The 12,308-nt window shown below is 42.5% G+C and overlaps 1 protein-coding gene across 4 annotated transcripts in view; it reads left to right on the plus strand.

Annotated features, from left to right (window-relative positions):
- NELFE (negative elongation factor complex member E) overlaps positions 1-12,046 on the plus strand; it is a 49,512-nt gene extending 37,466 nt beyond the window's left edge. For all 4 annotated transcript variants that reach the window (XM_086924570.1, XM_086924569.1, XM_086924572.1 and 1 more), the window contains exons 6-11: positions 2,208-2,245; positions 2,847-3,127; positions 7,331-7,475; positions 8,129-8,183; positions 10,378-10,480; positions 11,083-12,046. In XM_086924570.1, coding sequence (XP_086780696.1) covers positions 2,208-2,245; positions 2,847-3,127; positions 7,331-7,475; positions 8,129-8,183; positions 10,378-10,480; positions 11,083-11,156 — 696 coding nt within the window. In that variant the 3' untranslated portion in view covers positions 11,157-12,046. The remainder of the gene's footprint in view (positions 1-2,207; positions 2,246-2,846; positions 3,128-7,330; positions 7,476-8,128; positions 8,184-10,377; positions 10,481-11,082) is intronic.
- The last annotated feature ends 262 nt before the right edge of the window (positions 12,047-12,308 follow it).

Consider the following 12,308-nt stretch of genomic DNA (forward strand, 5'->3'; position numbering starts at 1 on the left):
TAAGCCCATAGGAGCCCTCTGGGGAAGGAAGCAGTGGCCACTGCGGTGGTGGATGGGATTGAGGAGGTAAGAGGAGGAGACGGTACGATGGAAGAGCAGGTCTTGAGGGCAGTGGACTGGTGCCTCTCTCGTGAAGCTTTTTAGGTTTTGGAGGTGGAGGGGGTCCCAATGCTAGTTACTCTTCAAACGTCAGCATCTGCTTGTGAGGGAGTGTCTCCTTAACCTTTTTGTAAAAGCTTTGCTGTGGTTTTAACCATCTGGGGATTCATGAACAGTCTTTGCTGTTGAGAGTCCAGCTTCTCCTGAAGGTGTTGAAGGATCAGCAGCTCCTGATCCTCTGAGTCTGCATGGACAGCCAACTGTGTGCGGAAGGCTTTTTCATCTTCGAGGGCATTTTTAATATTGACAGAGACCCCAGAGTTTGTTGAGAGAGGCCAGATCTTGTTCACTTGCCCATGTGCCGGGGTCAGAGTCTGCTCTGAAGCCCATAGATCGAGGGGGCAGTGGCAGCCCGAAAAGCTGTATCTTTGATTATGGGTTTGATGCCTGGCCCCAAGGGCAGTGAGAGAATTGGTGAGGAGAAGTAGTACTCGCAGTTGTCGCCCTGTGATGCAGGCCTGGCATGGGCAGCGGGTCTGGGACCTAGGAGTTCTATAAGGAACCGGGTTCCGGGCTGAAGGACGCAACTTGCTCGACCTGATCTTCTCTTTCCACTTCTTCTTCAACGTGTACCCCGAAGATGTCTAGGGTATCATCGTGTCGGTGCTGCTCCATTGTTATGCTCCGGTGACAGCAGAGGGTTTAAACTGCGTGTTGATCTGCCCATGAGTACTTGGAGTGTCACTGTGGACAGTAGCAAGATGGAATTTTTTTCCATCATGATGCTTGCATTCTCGAGCACCAGACTCAACAAAAGAGGACCAAAAGGGGCAAATGCCCAAGCTGAGCGCTGATGGACCCGAAGACACAGATCCGATGAAGGGACCACGACGGAGGAGGTGAAAACTGGATGCACAGAAGGATTGTCCTAGGCCATAGGGAATGGAGTACTGGAGAGACCCTGGTGAAGCATATCGGACCCCCATGGCGTAACAAAACAATCTGACTATGGAGTTGATGCACATGCACATTGCTAGTCGTAGGAGGCACTATACCCTGTGACTCAAAAGGCTTCTTAGAAGAAAATCAAGTTGTAAAGGTTCGAGCCCAACACTTGATGGCAGGAGTATGCAGAGTGGGTGGACCTACAGCTACACATGCCGGTAACATATTAATATGGTTGGGAGTCTGAGATATTCATGCTGTCAGACTCTGATTCCAGGTCCATCACATGTTCTTCCCAATTAAATGATTGTGTCTTCCTAAGATTAAAACCTTGTTAAAAATGTCAGCCCCTCAAATTAAATCCATGGTTAGATAAGGAATTAGAGCCTGATTTAGATCTTGGTAGACCGGTTACTCCACCACGACGGTGACGGATATCCTTCATGCCATAATATCCTATAGGATTTTTATTCCGAAGGACAGGATATCCATCTCTATTGTGACGGTGTAACCCATCCGCCAAGATCTATATCAGGCCCTTAGTCTTTTACAGAGTGCAGTTAATCCAAGACTGCAGGTAATCCAAAGCGCAGCGGGCAAGTAAATCTGCAATATGGACAGGTTTGGATCTGCTTCAGCCTGTTTAGCATCTCTACATTGACTGCCTATGCGCAAGCAACTTAATTTCAAACTCTTATGCTATGCTCTTAAAGCATAACGAGGGTCCAGAGTTCCTGCAAGCCATGATGGAATTTTATAAATCCGCTCGTGATCGGAGATCTCGTAATCTGGCCCTAGCTAAAACCAAGCGTATAAGGCAGAGTCAGATCCGAGGGTCAGGCTTTTTCATATCTGGCCGCGGCTCAGTGAAATTCCCTACTTTTGAGATTCTACTTATTGATAATCATACCAGGTTTAGAAAGGGACTGAAAACCTGCATTTTCCGGGCTGATGGATGGTACAATGTCTCTTGTTTAGTATATCTCAGTGGTCAGTACAGGCAATTACTCAGCGCCGTGACATCCCCATGGCTTTAGAAATAAATGATAATACAACATTTTCCTGCTGGGTAACCTGTTGGAAATAAATAGCCTTTGAAATGTAGTTACATTTTAGCGTTTGCTTCATGCGACTCATGTTTTCTTTCGATTACCTTTCCTCAGTCTTCAAGACGGTTGCAGAGGAAGTCTCTCTATGAGAGGTGAGTGAAGAGATGGGATGAAGTTATGGACCAGGGCAAGTGTGTGAACACACACACATGGTTGTTTATTGTACTAGTAGAGGCTACAGTAGCTCAAATTCCAGCCTACACTGTTCTCCAGAATGCTTGCACCTGCGGAGGAGCAATAAAAGATACTGGTTGTCATTGACCTAATACTCTTGACTTTATTATCTTCAGAATAGAGATTTAATGAAATATAGTCAGTCGTGATGGATATTTGCGCATGTAGGAGGGTTCCTTCCCACTATAATCTCTGCTACATTTCACCTAGTTCGGAGTGAGCAACAACCAGGTATTCAGGTTCCTCTATGACCAGTACTTGGTGCCCATGAGAATCTCTACCACCCATCTAAAGCAGTTGAATCATCTGTTTTCCTATGCACGGTTTGGATGGGAATTTTTGTTTAACCTGATACAATCTTAAAGTTAATCTATAATTTCAAGACTAGTACGTGAAGGTCAGCAGAAAATGTATTTACATTTTCTCCCGCATCGTGATGTCTTAGCAGTGATTGACATGCAGTTTCCCTCTCTCTCTCTCTCTCTCTCTCATTGTCACTCTTTCTCTCTCTTTATACAGCTTTGTCAGTTCTAGTGACCAGATCCGTGAAGCAGACAAAGAGGTAGAAGAGAACCTCGATGCAGAAAAAGACCCAGAGAGAGATAGTGCCCGGCATTCTGACCGAGACTCGTTCGACCGGAGCCGCGAGAGGGACCGAGACAGAGACCGAGACAGAGACCGAGAAAGAGACCGTGGGGACCGTGCCGACAGAGGTGACAGAGGTGACAGAGAACGGGACAGAAGTGACAGAGACAGAGAGCGAGATAGAGGAGACCGAGAGCGGGACCGAGACTTCCGAAGTGAGTACTGTATAAGAAAATCACTCCTGCCATAAAAAGTGTTCACTGTTGAAAAACCCTCTACCAGCGTATCCCTTGTGGAGTTTACTGTTACAAGTATAGTCTTCTGATTACTGCAGCTGTAACCTATCTCTGTAGCAATACTTGTTACTGCTGGTGGCTTCTTGCGGCACGCTCCTTTCAAAGTATATTTTACTTTTCATGCCTTTCTCCTCCCTTTGATATTCTTCCTTTCCTGGGATTATTTTAAGGAGCTGCTGTTTTTTAATTCCACTTAAATAGGTAGTTGAACATGGGATATGGGCCAGATGTAGGTAAATACTATTTACCTATTCTTAAATACCGAAATTTATCGATTCGGTATTTAAGAATAGGTAACTAGTATGTAGGTAATTTTTCGGTACATTTTACCGAATCTGTAAAAATCTGTATTTACCGATTCAGTAATTGCCATTCATTCCTATGGGGAATGACAATTACGAATCGGTAAATACTGATTCGGTAAAAGGGGGAAAACATTGAAGGGTAGCAGGGTGTCACTTTGACACCCTGTTGCACCCCTCAATTGTGTATGGGTGCAGATGTTGCAGACATACATGCCCTAAGGGCATGTATGTCTGCAACATGGCACTGAAGAAATTTGTATAAAATAGTTTTTTATTTTTTCGTTATTTACCACCATCTTGTAGTTGGTGGTAAATAAGGAATCCTAACATGAGATAAGCACTCATTTAATTGCTCCCTACATTAGGAATTCGGTAATTTACCGATTCCTTAAATTACCGATTCAGTAAATTACCGAATCCTTAATTTCGGCCCCTACATCAGAAAAGCCTATTACCGGTCGGTAACGGACGAAATTCGTTAATTTCGGCCGTTGCCGACCGGTAATAGCCTTCCTACATCTGGCCCTAATGTTCCATATTAGAGCCACCATTAGTTTCATGTGTTGAAATGTTGCGTGTTGCCTCCAGAAGAAGGGTCAATGAGATAACGAATTTTCGTGTGTGAGGGAATGGTGATCTGGCACAAATTTTGTCCCAAAGTTGACAGCGATCATTACATTAATTATTAACGTGTTTGCCTAATTTCTTTTCAAATCCCATTTATCCTTAGAGACTGCTGCACGCATCAGATGTTAAGTGTTTAGGGTATTTCTTTTTTTAAATATCTTTTTATTAACTAACACAAAATGCTTCCATAAAGATGGTACAATATGCTCAGCAGTGGATTAGCACATACAAAACCATAGCAGTGTTCACCATGTACAGTTCCCACAGTTCACTGTTGTCCCCCAAGGTGATCTCTTTCGACCTAGTAATCACTTGCACTCTGTTGGTTGGTGCTTCTCAATCGGTCAACACATCCTAGGGTATTTTATAGACGCAACAAGATAGCTTAGATAAACCAATCAATTATTTGTAGTCTGTGAACCTTGCAAAAGATCCCCTCTGTCAAGAGGCCATAACAATAACTTTTTTTTAAGTTGCATTAAAATATTCTATTAAAAGCAAACTCGTGAATAGACATAGTTGAAGCAGTGAGACTCCCGGTCGGAAGAGCAAATCTTCATGAACCCATCTCTCCAAGAAATTGTGATGGCAGCATATTGGAAATTTATGAAACATTATTGCCTAACCCAGAGGCACGACCAAATGGGAACATGACATGTTGAACATGAGTTTATTTTCTTATTCTGAAGTCCAACTGGTCCACCTCCCCAAGTAATTTCTGCTTTGTACTCCATGAAAAATCCAATGCCGAAGTAGAAAAGGGTACTTGCTGTGACTTTAGTTTTCTGGTGCTGAATATAATAATCGTCCATCCACCTGCAGCTGTGGTGAAGCTAATACATTCATTTGGGTATGCCATGTGAGTATATTCTGGCATGAGTATCCATTACAGGGTCTGGGCTATACTTCTGTGCCGTGGTCATGTGTATATTTAATGCCAGGAACTCCAGGAACATTAGTATTTGGATTTTGTTTCCTCCATGTTAGAAGGGGTACTTAGTGGCAGTACTGACCAGCCAAGTGTATTGGGCAGTCATCAACAGAAATAACATGAAATAGCAACCACATAAGTAACTGAGTAGAAACCTTAGTAGCAAGCAACATTTAACCCCAAGGAAACTACATCAGCAATAAGTCTCTACAATCCAGCATGAAATATTATACATGCTTTAAATACACAGTACTATGGATAATCAATCACTCCATCTTCATGCATCACATTATCAGGTTCCGAAAATACATACTGATGTCAAATATGAGCTTTTTATTTTGGATAAACAAAGCTTGCCATTTTTAGGGCTCGGCCTACGTCACCACGAAGTGGGGCGGAGCTTCGAGCTCTTATGTTAAAGAAAAAAAAAAGGTTTCTTTAGGGCTCGGGCCAGATAGATTCCTTAGTGCGCGTGCTTTTGTTATGGCATCTGCATAGTGATTAGTCTTCGCTGTGCTGTCCTTTTAGTAGCCTTGACACGATAGGCTATATGTAATTTTCGTCCGCCATTTGTGGCATTTTCTGTGTGGTTACGAGCACGGCCGTCCATAAATATCAATTAGGAGCTGTCAGGGAGGTGCTGTAATGGAATCCAGATGCTGTGGGCGCGTTCACCATTCTGCAGTGCGTTTTGATGGGCGCGCGCCATGCATTATTTTGTTGCTCCTTTCATCTCAGGTTTACTCAGCTAATTTAAATGTTTGAATAGCTGAAATGCTTTTACCGAAATTTAAAATGTTTGTTTGGAATAAAAGGTTTACAGTTTTCAGCCAGCTTGCACCTCCTTGTTTGAACACAGAATGTAAAGCGAGTTTGTTTTAGAGCACTGATAGCCCTGTGAGGTGATACTTCAGGGTGGACGTGGTGGGTGCTTCGGGCTGGCTTGCCAATTTGTTTATTTAAGCGGCTGACATGGTAAGTGGAATAACGAGGGAAGAACACGGTACCAGCTGTATATTTGACTGTCACTCTTAGCTGCGATAAAAATAAGTGGGAAAGTGCAATTTCGGATGATATTGAACATTCACTCATTCCAACAATTATGCATTTAAAAAGATTTTAACTTTCAGGCTTATTGTGAACATTTGAGGGTTACGGGTGGCGAGTCCAGTAAGAGGTAAAGAGTGCGCTTTTCATGCCCTACTTCGGGTTCACAGTGTGAGTTTGGGCGGCTGCGACACCAGCTAAATATAAATCTGGCGCAGTCCTACTGGGCACCATGCTGTATGTCAGTCTATGAGGGAAGGCGCCGTTCTGCTCTGTGCTGTGGTGAAGGATAGGGACATTGTGAACAACGATGGTTGGGAGCAGGAGATGGCCTTCGGGGTGACGACGTTATGTGCAGAATGCAGTTTGGGAGTGCAGAGTGGTAGTGCAGAGTGCAGAGTGGTAGTGCAGAGTGGTAGTGCAGAGGTCAGAGTGGTAGTGCAGAGTGGTAGTGCAGAGTGGTAGTGCAGAGTGGTAGTGCAGAGTGGTAGTGCAGAGTGGTAGTGCAGAGTGGTAGTGCAGAGTGGTAGTGCAGAGTGGTAGTGCAGAGTGGTAGTGCAGAGTGGTAGTGCAGAGTGGTAGTGCAGAGTGGTAGTGCAGAGTGCAGACTGGTAGTGCAGAGTGGTAGTGCAGTTTGGTAGTGCTTAGTGGTAGTGCAGAGTACAGAGTGGTAGTGCAGAGTGGTAGTGCAGAGTGGTAGTGCAGAGTGGTAGTGCAGAGTGGTAGTGCAGAGTGGTAGTGCAGAGTGGTAGTGCAGAGTGGTAGTGCAGAGTGGTAGTGCAGAGTGGTAGTGCAGAGTGGTAGTGCAGAGTGCAGTTTGAGAGTGCTGAGTGCAGAGTGGTAGAGCAGAGTGCAGAGTGGTAGTGCAGAGTGCAGTTTGAGAGTGCTGAGTGCAGAGTGGTAGTGCAGAGTGGTAGTGCAGAGTGCTAGTGCAGAGTGGATGTATTTTGGTCTAATTAACCACCACCTATTTTATGTTTATATGAAAATAGTGTGTTATGACGTTTTTATTGCTGTGTTTTGAATTTAAGAATTGATTTCACACTGTAAACTATTAGATGAACAAATTCGAAATATAGCATTTAAAGTTTATTTGGCATTTGAGGTGCAAAGTGCAATTGTATTTGCACACTGTGTTTCACAGTGGATTACACATATCCATGACTTAAGATTGAGTATTCATTTTATTTTTCCAACCTTTTGGTCCTTCAGGGTCAGACTCCTTCCCAGACCGCAGAGCACCACGAAAAGGAAATACCGTCTATGTGAATGGAGCAGGAATGACCAAGACCATGCTACGGAGTGCATTTGCCAACTATGGAAATATCATTGACCTTGCTACTGACTCAGTACGCAAGTAAGAGAGCAGCCGGGGACATGCTTGAGAGTAATGAATAATCTATCAGTAGCAATGGGTGGGACAGTAAAATATAGTAGACAAAATACCTGATTCAAAAGTGCAGTGCTATGGGTTTCTGTCAATGCCATGTTGAAGGAGGGAGCAACAGTGGTGTGTCATCCGCTATATTTACAAGGCCTCTCCATTTGCATATCTTTCATTCCCTGTTGAAGCTGCAGAATTTGAAATAACTCATGATCTTTCTTGACATCTTGGGTCCTCTGAGCTTAAATTGTTCTATTACTGAATTTGAAATATTATAAAATTCTTCTACACAGCCCTTTTCCCCCTAAAAAGTAACACACCAACCCATAAGACGAAAGTACTTTATTGCCCTACCTATGGTTCCTAGCTTCTCCTTCAGCGCATGACTGGAGAAGCAGAGGAGGAAGGCAGATGTGCAAGGCCACAGAAGGGTCAACACAAAAAAAGGACAACATGGAATTAGCAATATATGCCTCCTCCAAATTGGCAGCACTAAAAGGTCCATAGAGACATTGGTGGCAGCTGATCCAGATTATGCTTTTGTGATTGGGCCTAAGATCCCAAATGAGTTGTCCGGTTTAGAAATCCTATCCCTGTGATTGACACTTTTTTCTTGACTCTTTCAGCTGCGCCTTTGTGACATTTGAAAAGATGGAATCAGCCGATCAAGCCATTGCAGAGGTAGGAGAAGGAAGCTAAATTTAAGGGACAGACAAGTGATTTTGTTTCCTCTTGTGCAGTGCCTCTTCTTTATTTTTCTCTTTATTTTTTATTTACGTTTTTGTTTTCACCCAACAGCTTTGTGTCCCAGCAGTTCATTAAACGCATTGCAGCATCTTCTTGTGATGTATGTTATTCCTTTAATATCAGTATCCAGTTATGACTTCCTGCCCATTGTAGGAACCCATTTTGGATTTAGCAGAAAATAAAGATTCCTCTTGGGATTCTTTTTTTTCAAATTTCTTGGTCAGCTGCTACACTCACTTAGCCTGTGTTTAAGGCAAAATGTTTATTTAGAGTGACTGGAAAGCAAATTTCTCTTCTCCTGAGAAGCATTTGTTCTAATTCTGAATTGTGTAGAATTAGATTCCGCCACTTCCTCAGACAGATGTTATGTTCCTGTAAGTTTTTGCAACTATTCCTCTCTGCTCTTTTTAAGCTGAACAATATACAGCAGTCTTTTTAAATTCTGTTTAAACTTTCTTTGTGAGTCAGAAAATAAACCTTGGCGTCTATTATAAAGATTGAAATCAGTTTTGAGATATTGTGATGTGTGTTTGTGCTTATACCAGTATCTACAAATATTTTTCTTTCAGATTTTTTAACTATGCTTTACAAACAAGAATTGGGACGCCAATAGCTTAGCACTCACTTTATAAAGGAAAGGCCATTTGGCGTTGGCAGTGCTTGTTATAAAGCCCCTATGAAATTCATAAAATATATTCCGTTCATTATCATGTTCTTATTTTAGAATTGAGTTTAGATTTTAAAACCTTTAATAGAAAAATGCTAGAAAAGCTGCATTGGGCTTCCACCACTCATTAATCTAGGCCTACGCGATTGGCACTTTGTCTGTGCTGCCGGAGGTGCACGCTGAGCAAATTGGGCTTAAAATTGTTCATGTAAATTAATTCATGATGACTACTTGTCATAATTTTCAGTAATTCATCTTGAGCCTTGTCGAAAAAGATGGTGTTTCCAAATCTACACCAGAACAATGACTTGAGTTATTTGAAAGTGTTTCATGTTTCACGTTTATTTATTTGTTTGATTAATTAAAATCTTACAAAACGGATAAAAATGTATACAATACTTAAATACTGATACGATGCATATATTCGAATACTTCTCATAAAACAATAAAAAGTACTCTGACCCATTAAAATGATTCCATTATTTGAAAGTGTATTAAGTTCTGGCCTAACAGTGGTGATTGACAAACAGAAATTTCAAGTTAAGGCTCAGACTAGCTTGGTTGTAACTGATGTTGAATACTTATCATTTAAGTTGTGTATTTAGAGGCTGTGTCATGGCAAAAGCAATTTACAGCTAAGTACTTAGTTAGTACCTGTCCCTTAGCAATATCTACGGTAAAGACAGACTTTGGCTTTTACTCAGATGGCATTACGGCAGTGTCTACACTCAATACTCAAAACCCATGAAAGTTAGATCACATGATTTTAGTCTGGCCTAGATTTACAGAATGTCTTCAAAAGTATAAGAAGTCACTGTTTTTAAATCTCGGGTGCTAAGACATTGAATGTGCTACAAGAGTTTTAGTGAGATGTGCTAGTAAAGAACACCTCTTTTGTAGCTACGGTCATCTAAAGATCCCCAAACTCCGGTCCAGTTATTTGGAACTTGGTTGGGTGAGATCTGAATGTATCCAGACTGCATATGTTTCTGAACAAAGCTAACATATTTGATATTTTTTGTAATTTGCATTTTCTCCTCTCTTAAATAGCAAGGTAACTGAACAGCACCCAGAGGGGGTTGGATTTTTATTGCATATATTTAGGTATTGGAACTCACTCACTGATGACCGAAAATTGACTCCACTCTGCACAATGAACATGCTAAGGGATGCCTGTTGGGTTCTAAAATAGCATAACTTATCCTTTGATGTGGGCTGTAGGCAAAATACTGCTGGGGATTGCCTCTCAAAGGCAATGCATGGTTCCTCTTTGTCTTGCAGCTTAGACAGAAGGGCTGGATGTGCAGTATAATGACCTTGTAGCAGAAGAGGGCACAGACTACAGCTATGATTAGTAATTTTAAAGGGTCGTAACTGGTCTTTCCCTTTCTGTCCTGCCACAGCTCAGTTCGTAAGCTATGAAGTCTCACACTCTGTCACTTTTCTACATTTCATTTGCAGCTGAATGGGACAAAAGTGGAAGATGTTCTTATAAGGGTCAGCATTGCCCGCAAGCAGCCCATGCTGGAAGCCGCAACGGGGAATTCTGTCTGGGGATCTCTGTGTGAGTATGTGCATGTAGCCGGAAACCGAGGTAGACCACTTCTTGTGGCCTGATAGAAAGTACCCCGCTCTGCCCATCAAGTGACTTGGGGTGTGGCCAGCGGATCCCTGCCACATGTCGGATGACGAAGTTGGTGTATGAAATGTTGACTAATTCAGCTTCTTGCATCTTATGATGCATGGAGGGTGGGAAATGTGGATTCCTCCTGGTGCAAACAAGCAGTTGTGGTCCTATATACCAAAACCCAGAGCTGGCGTATGCCTGTATTCTCTGTTTGCCTTTTGCTAGTGAAGCGATCTACTAATTAGAGGGGAACGGGGACAAATAAACGTCCTGGGTTGAACACCATGATATGCTGAGTGTACTGTTGCTCCAAAGAATGCAGTACTTAGCCACCAGCTAGTGTGTTGAGCATCAGGAGACTGTGAGTCACATGGAAACATGGAAGAAATGCCTTTGTCGTATCACCCAATAGGGTGTTCTGCTATAAACCTTGTCTCTGTTCTTGACAAACAGTTTTGAAACTGTCTTAGATGACCCATAAAGAAGGTTTAGATTTGTTGAGTGCTTAACATTGCTTCATCTCTCTCTATCCATTGCAGCTGTACAGAACAGTTCCAAAGGCTCCCATCGGGACAAACGTTCTCAGGTCGTTTACAATGAAGACATCTTTTAGGCCTAATTTTTACACCTTTCCTTGCTCTGTTTTTTCTTTCACCGGTGGAAGTTTTAGAAGGTGCTACGTTCTCCAAGTTTGAGACCATGCAAAGGCTTGTGGTCGGGATACACACAAGGTGTCCCTCAAAGAAACTATACATTTAAGTGGGACATCATTCATCACATAGTGATAACTCACTTTTCTTTTAGATGACCCTTACTAAGACTGTCAGGTCGAACCTTTATTTTTTTTACTTGGAGGGGGGAGGAGCTCTCAGGATGGAAAGGAGAAAGCTGTAGAAAATGGCTTCTTTAGGCCCACCACAGGGGCATTTGAGGCTTGATGACCAAACCCATCCAGTGTAAAAGAGAGAAAAAACCCTTGAGTGACACATTTGCCTAGTACCACAGTCTTTTACTCCAGAATCCCAAAATAGACCTAGACAATGTTAGTGACTAAAGGGGCAGATTCTTTTTAGTTGTGGTAGATGGGTGAAATCTGTAATATTGGCCTGCGTTAATTGTGTGTATACGACCAAGGCTTTGGACGAGCTGCAGAAGGACTGTCAACGGACACCATGTGGAGCTGGAATTGCGAACCCACAGATAGAAGCAATATCAAAGATAAGTGAAAAGAGCATGGAAGGCACAGTTTAGTGACTCAAGGGACGAAGACATAGTGTCCATCGTGCCACCCATAACTCACCAGAGACGTTTTGCAGAAATGCAGGCAGCACTGTTGTAAGTAAACTACCCGTGGCATAGAACTGGCTTGCAAGAATGGAAAATCTGCTTTTTTTTCCACATTTGAAATGTAATTTGATGGACTCCCTTAAATTGAGAAGTTGTGATTCCTGGGAGGGTGCCCTTGTTTGTGCATACAGACCATTAAAGCTTTTCTTGACAACATGTTTTGTGTATTCCTACTCTAAATGCTAAGAGTGCACTTGCTGAGTCATCTGGCAGGTTTTCACAAGAGCTTCGGAAGCTGTGAGGGAGAGGGTGTCTTTTGGAAGTGGAGCCAGAGTCCAGGACCAGGAAGTCAAATTGAGTATAGTGCCAAGGTTCTCTGAAGGCTGTGATTTCCTTCAGTGTACCAAGAGTTTATACAAATGTGTTGTGTGTATCTGCTTTGATAGGATTCTGTATAAATATAACTTGAATTTTAAAA

This window comes from Lissotriton vulgaris, chromosome 5 (genome assembly GCF_964263255.1).
Source record: "Lissotriton vulgaris chromosome 5, aLisVul1.2, whole genome shotgun sequence".
Classification (NCBI taxonomy): Eukaryota; Metazoa; Chordata; class Amphibia; order Caudata; family Salamandridae; genus Lissotriton; species Lissotriton vulgaris.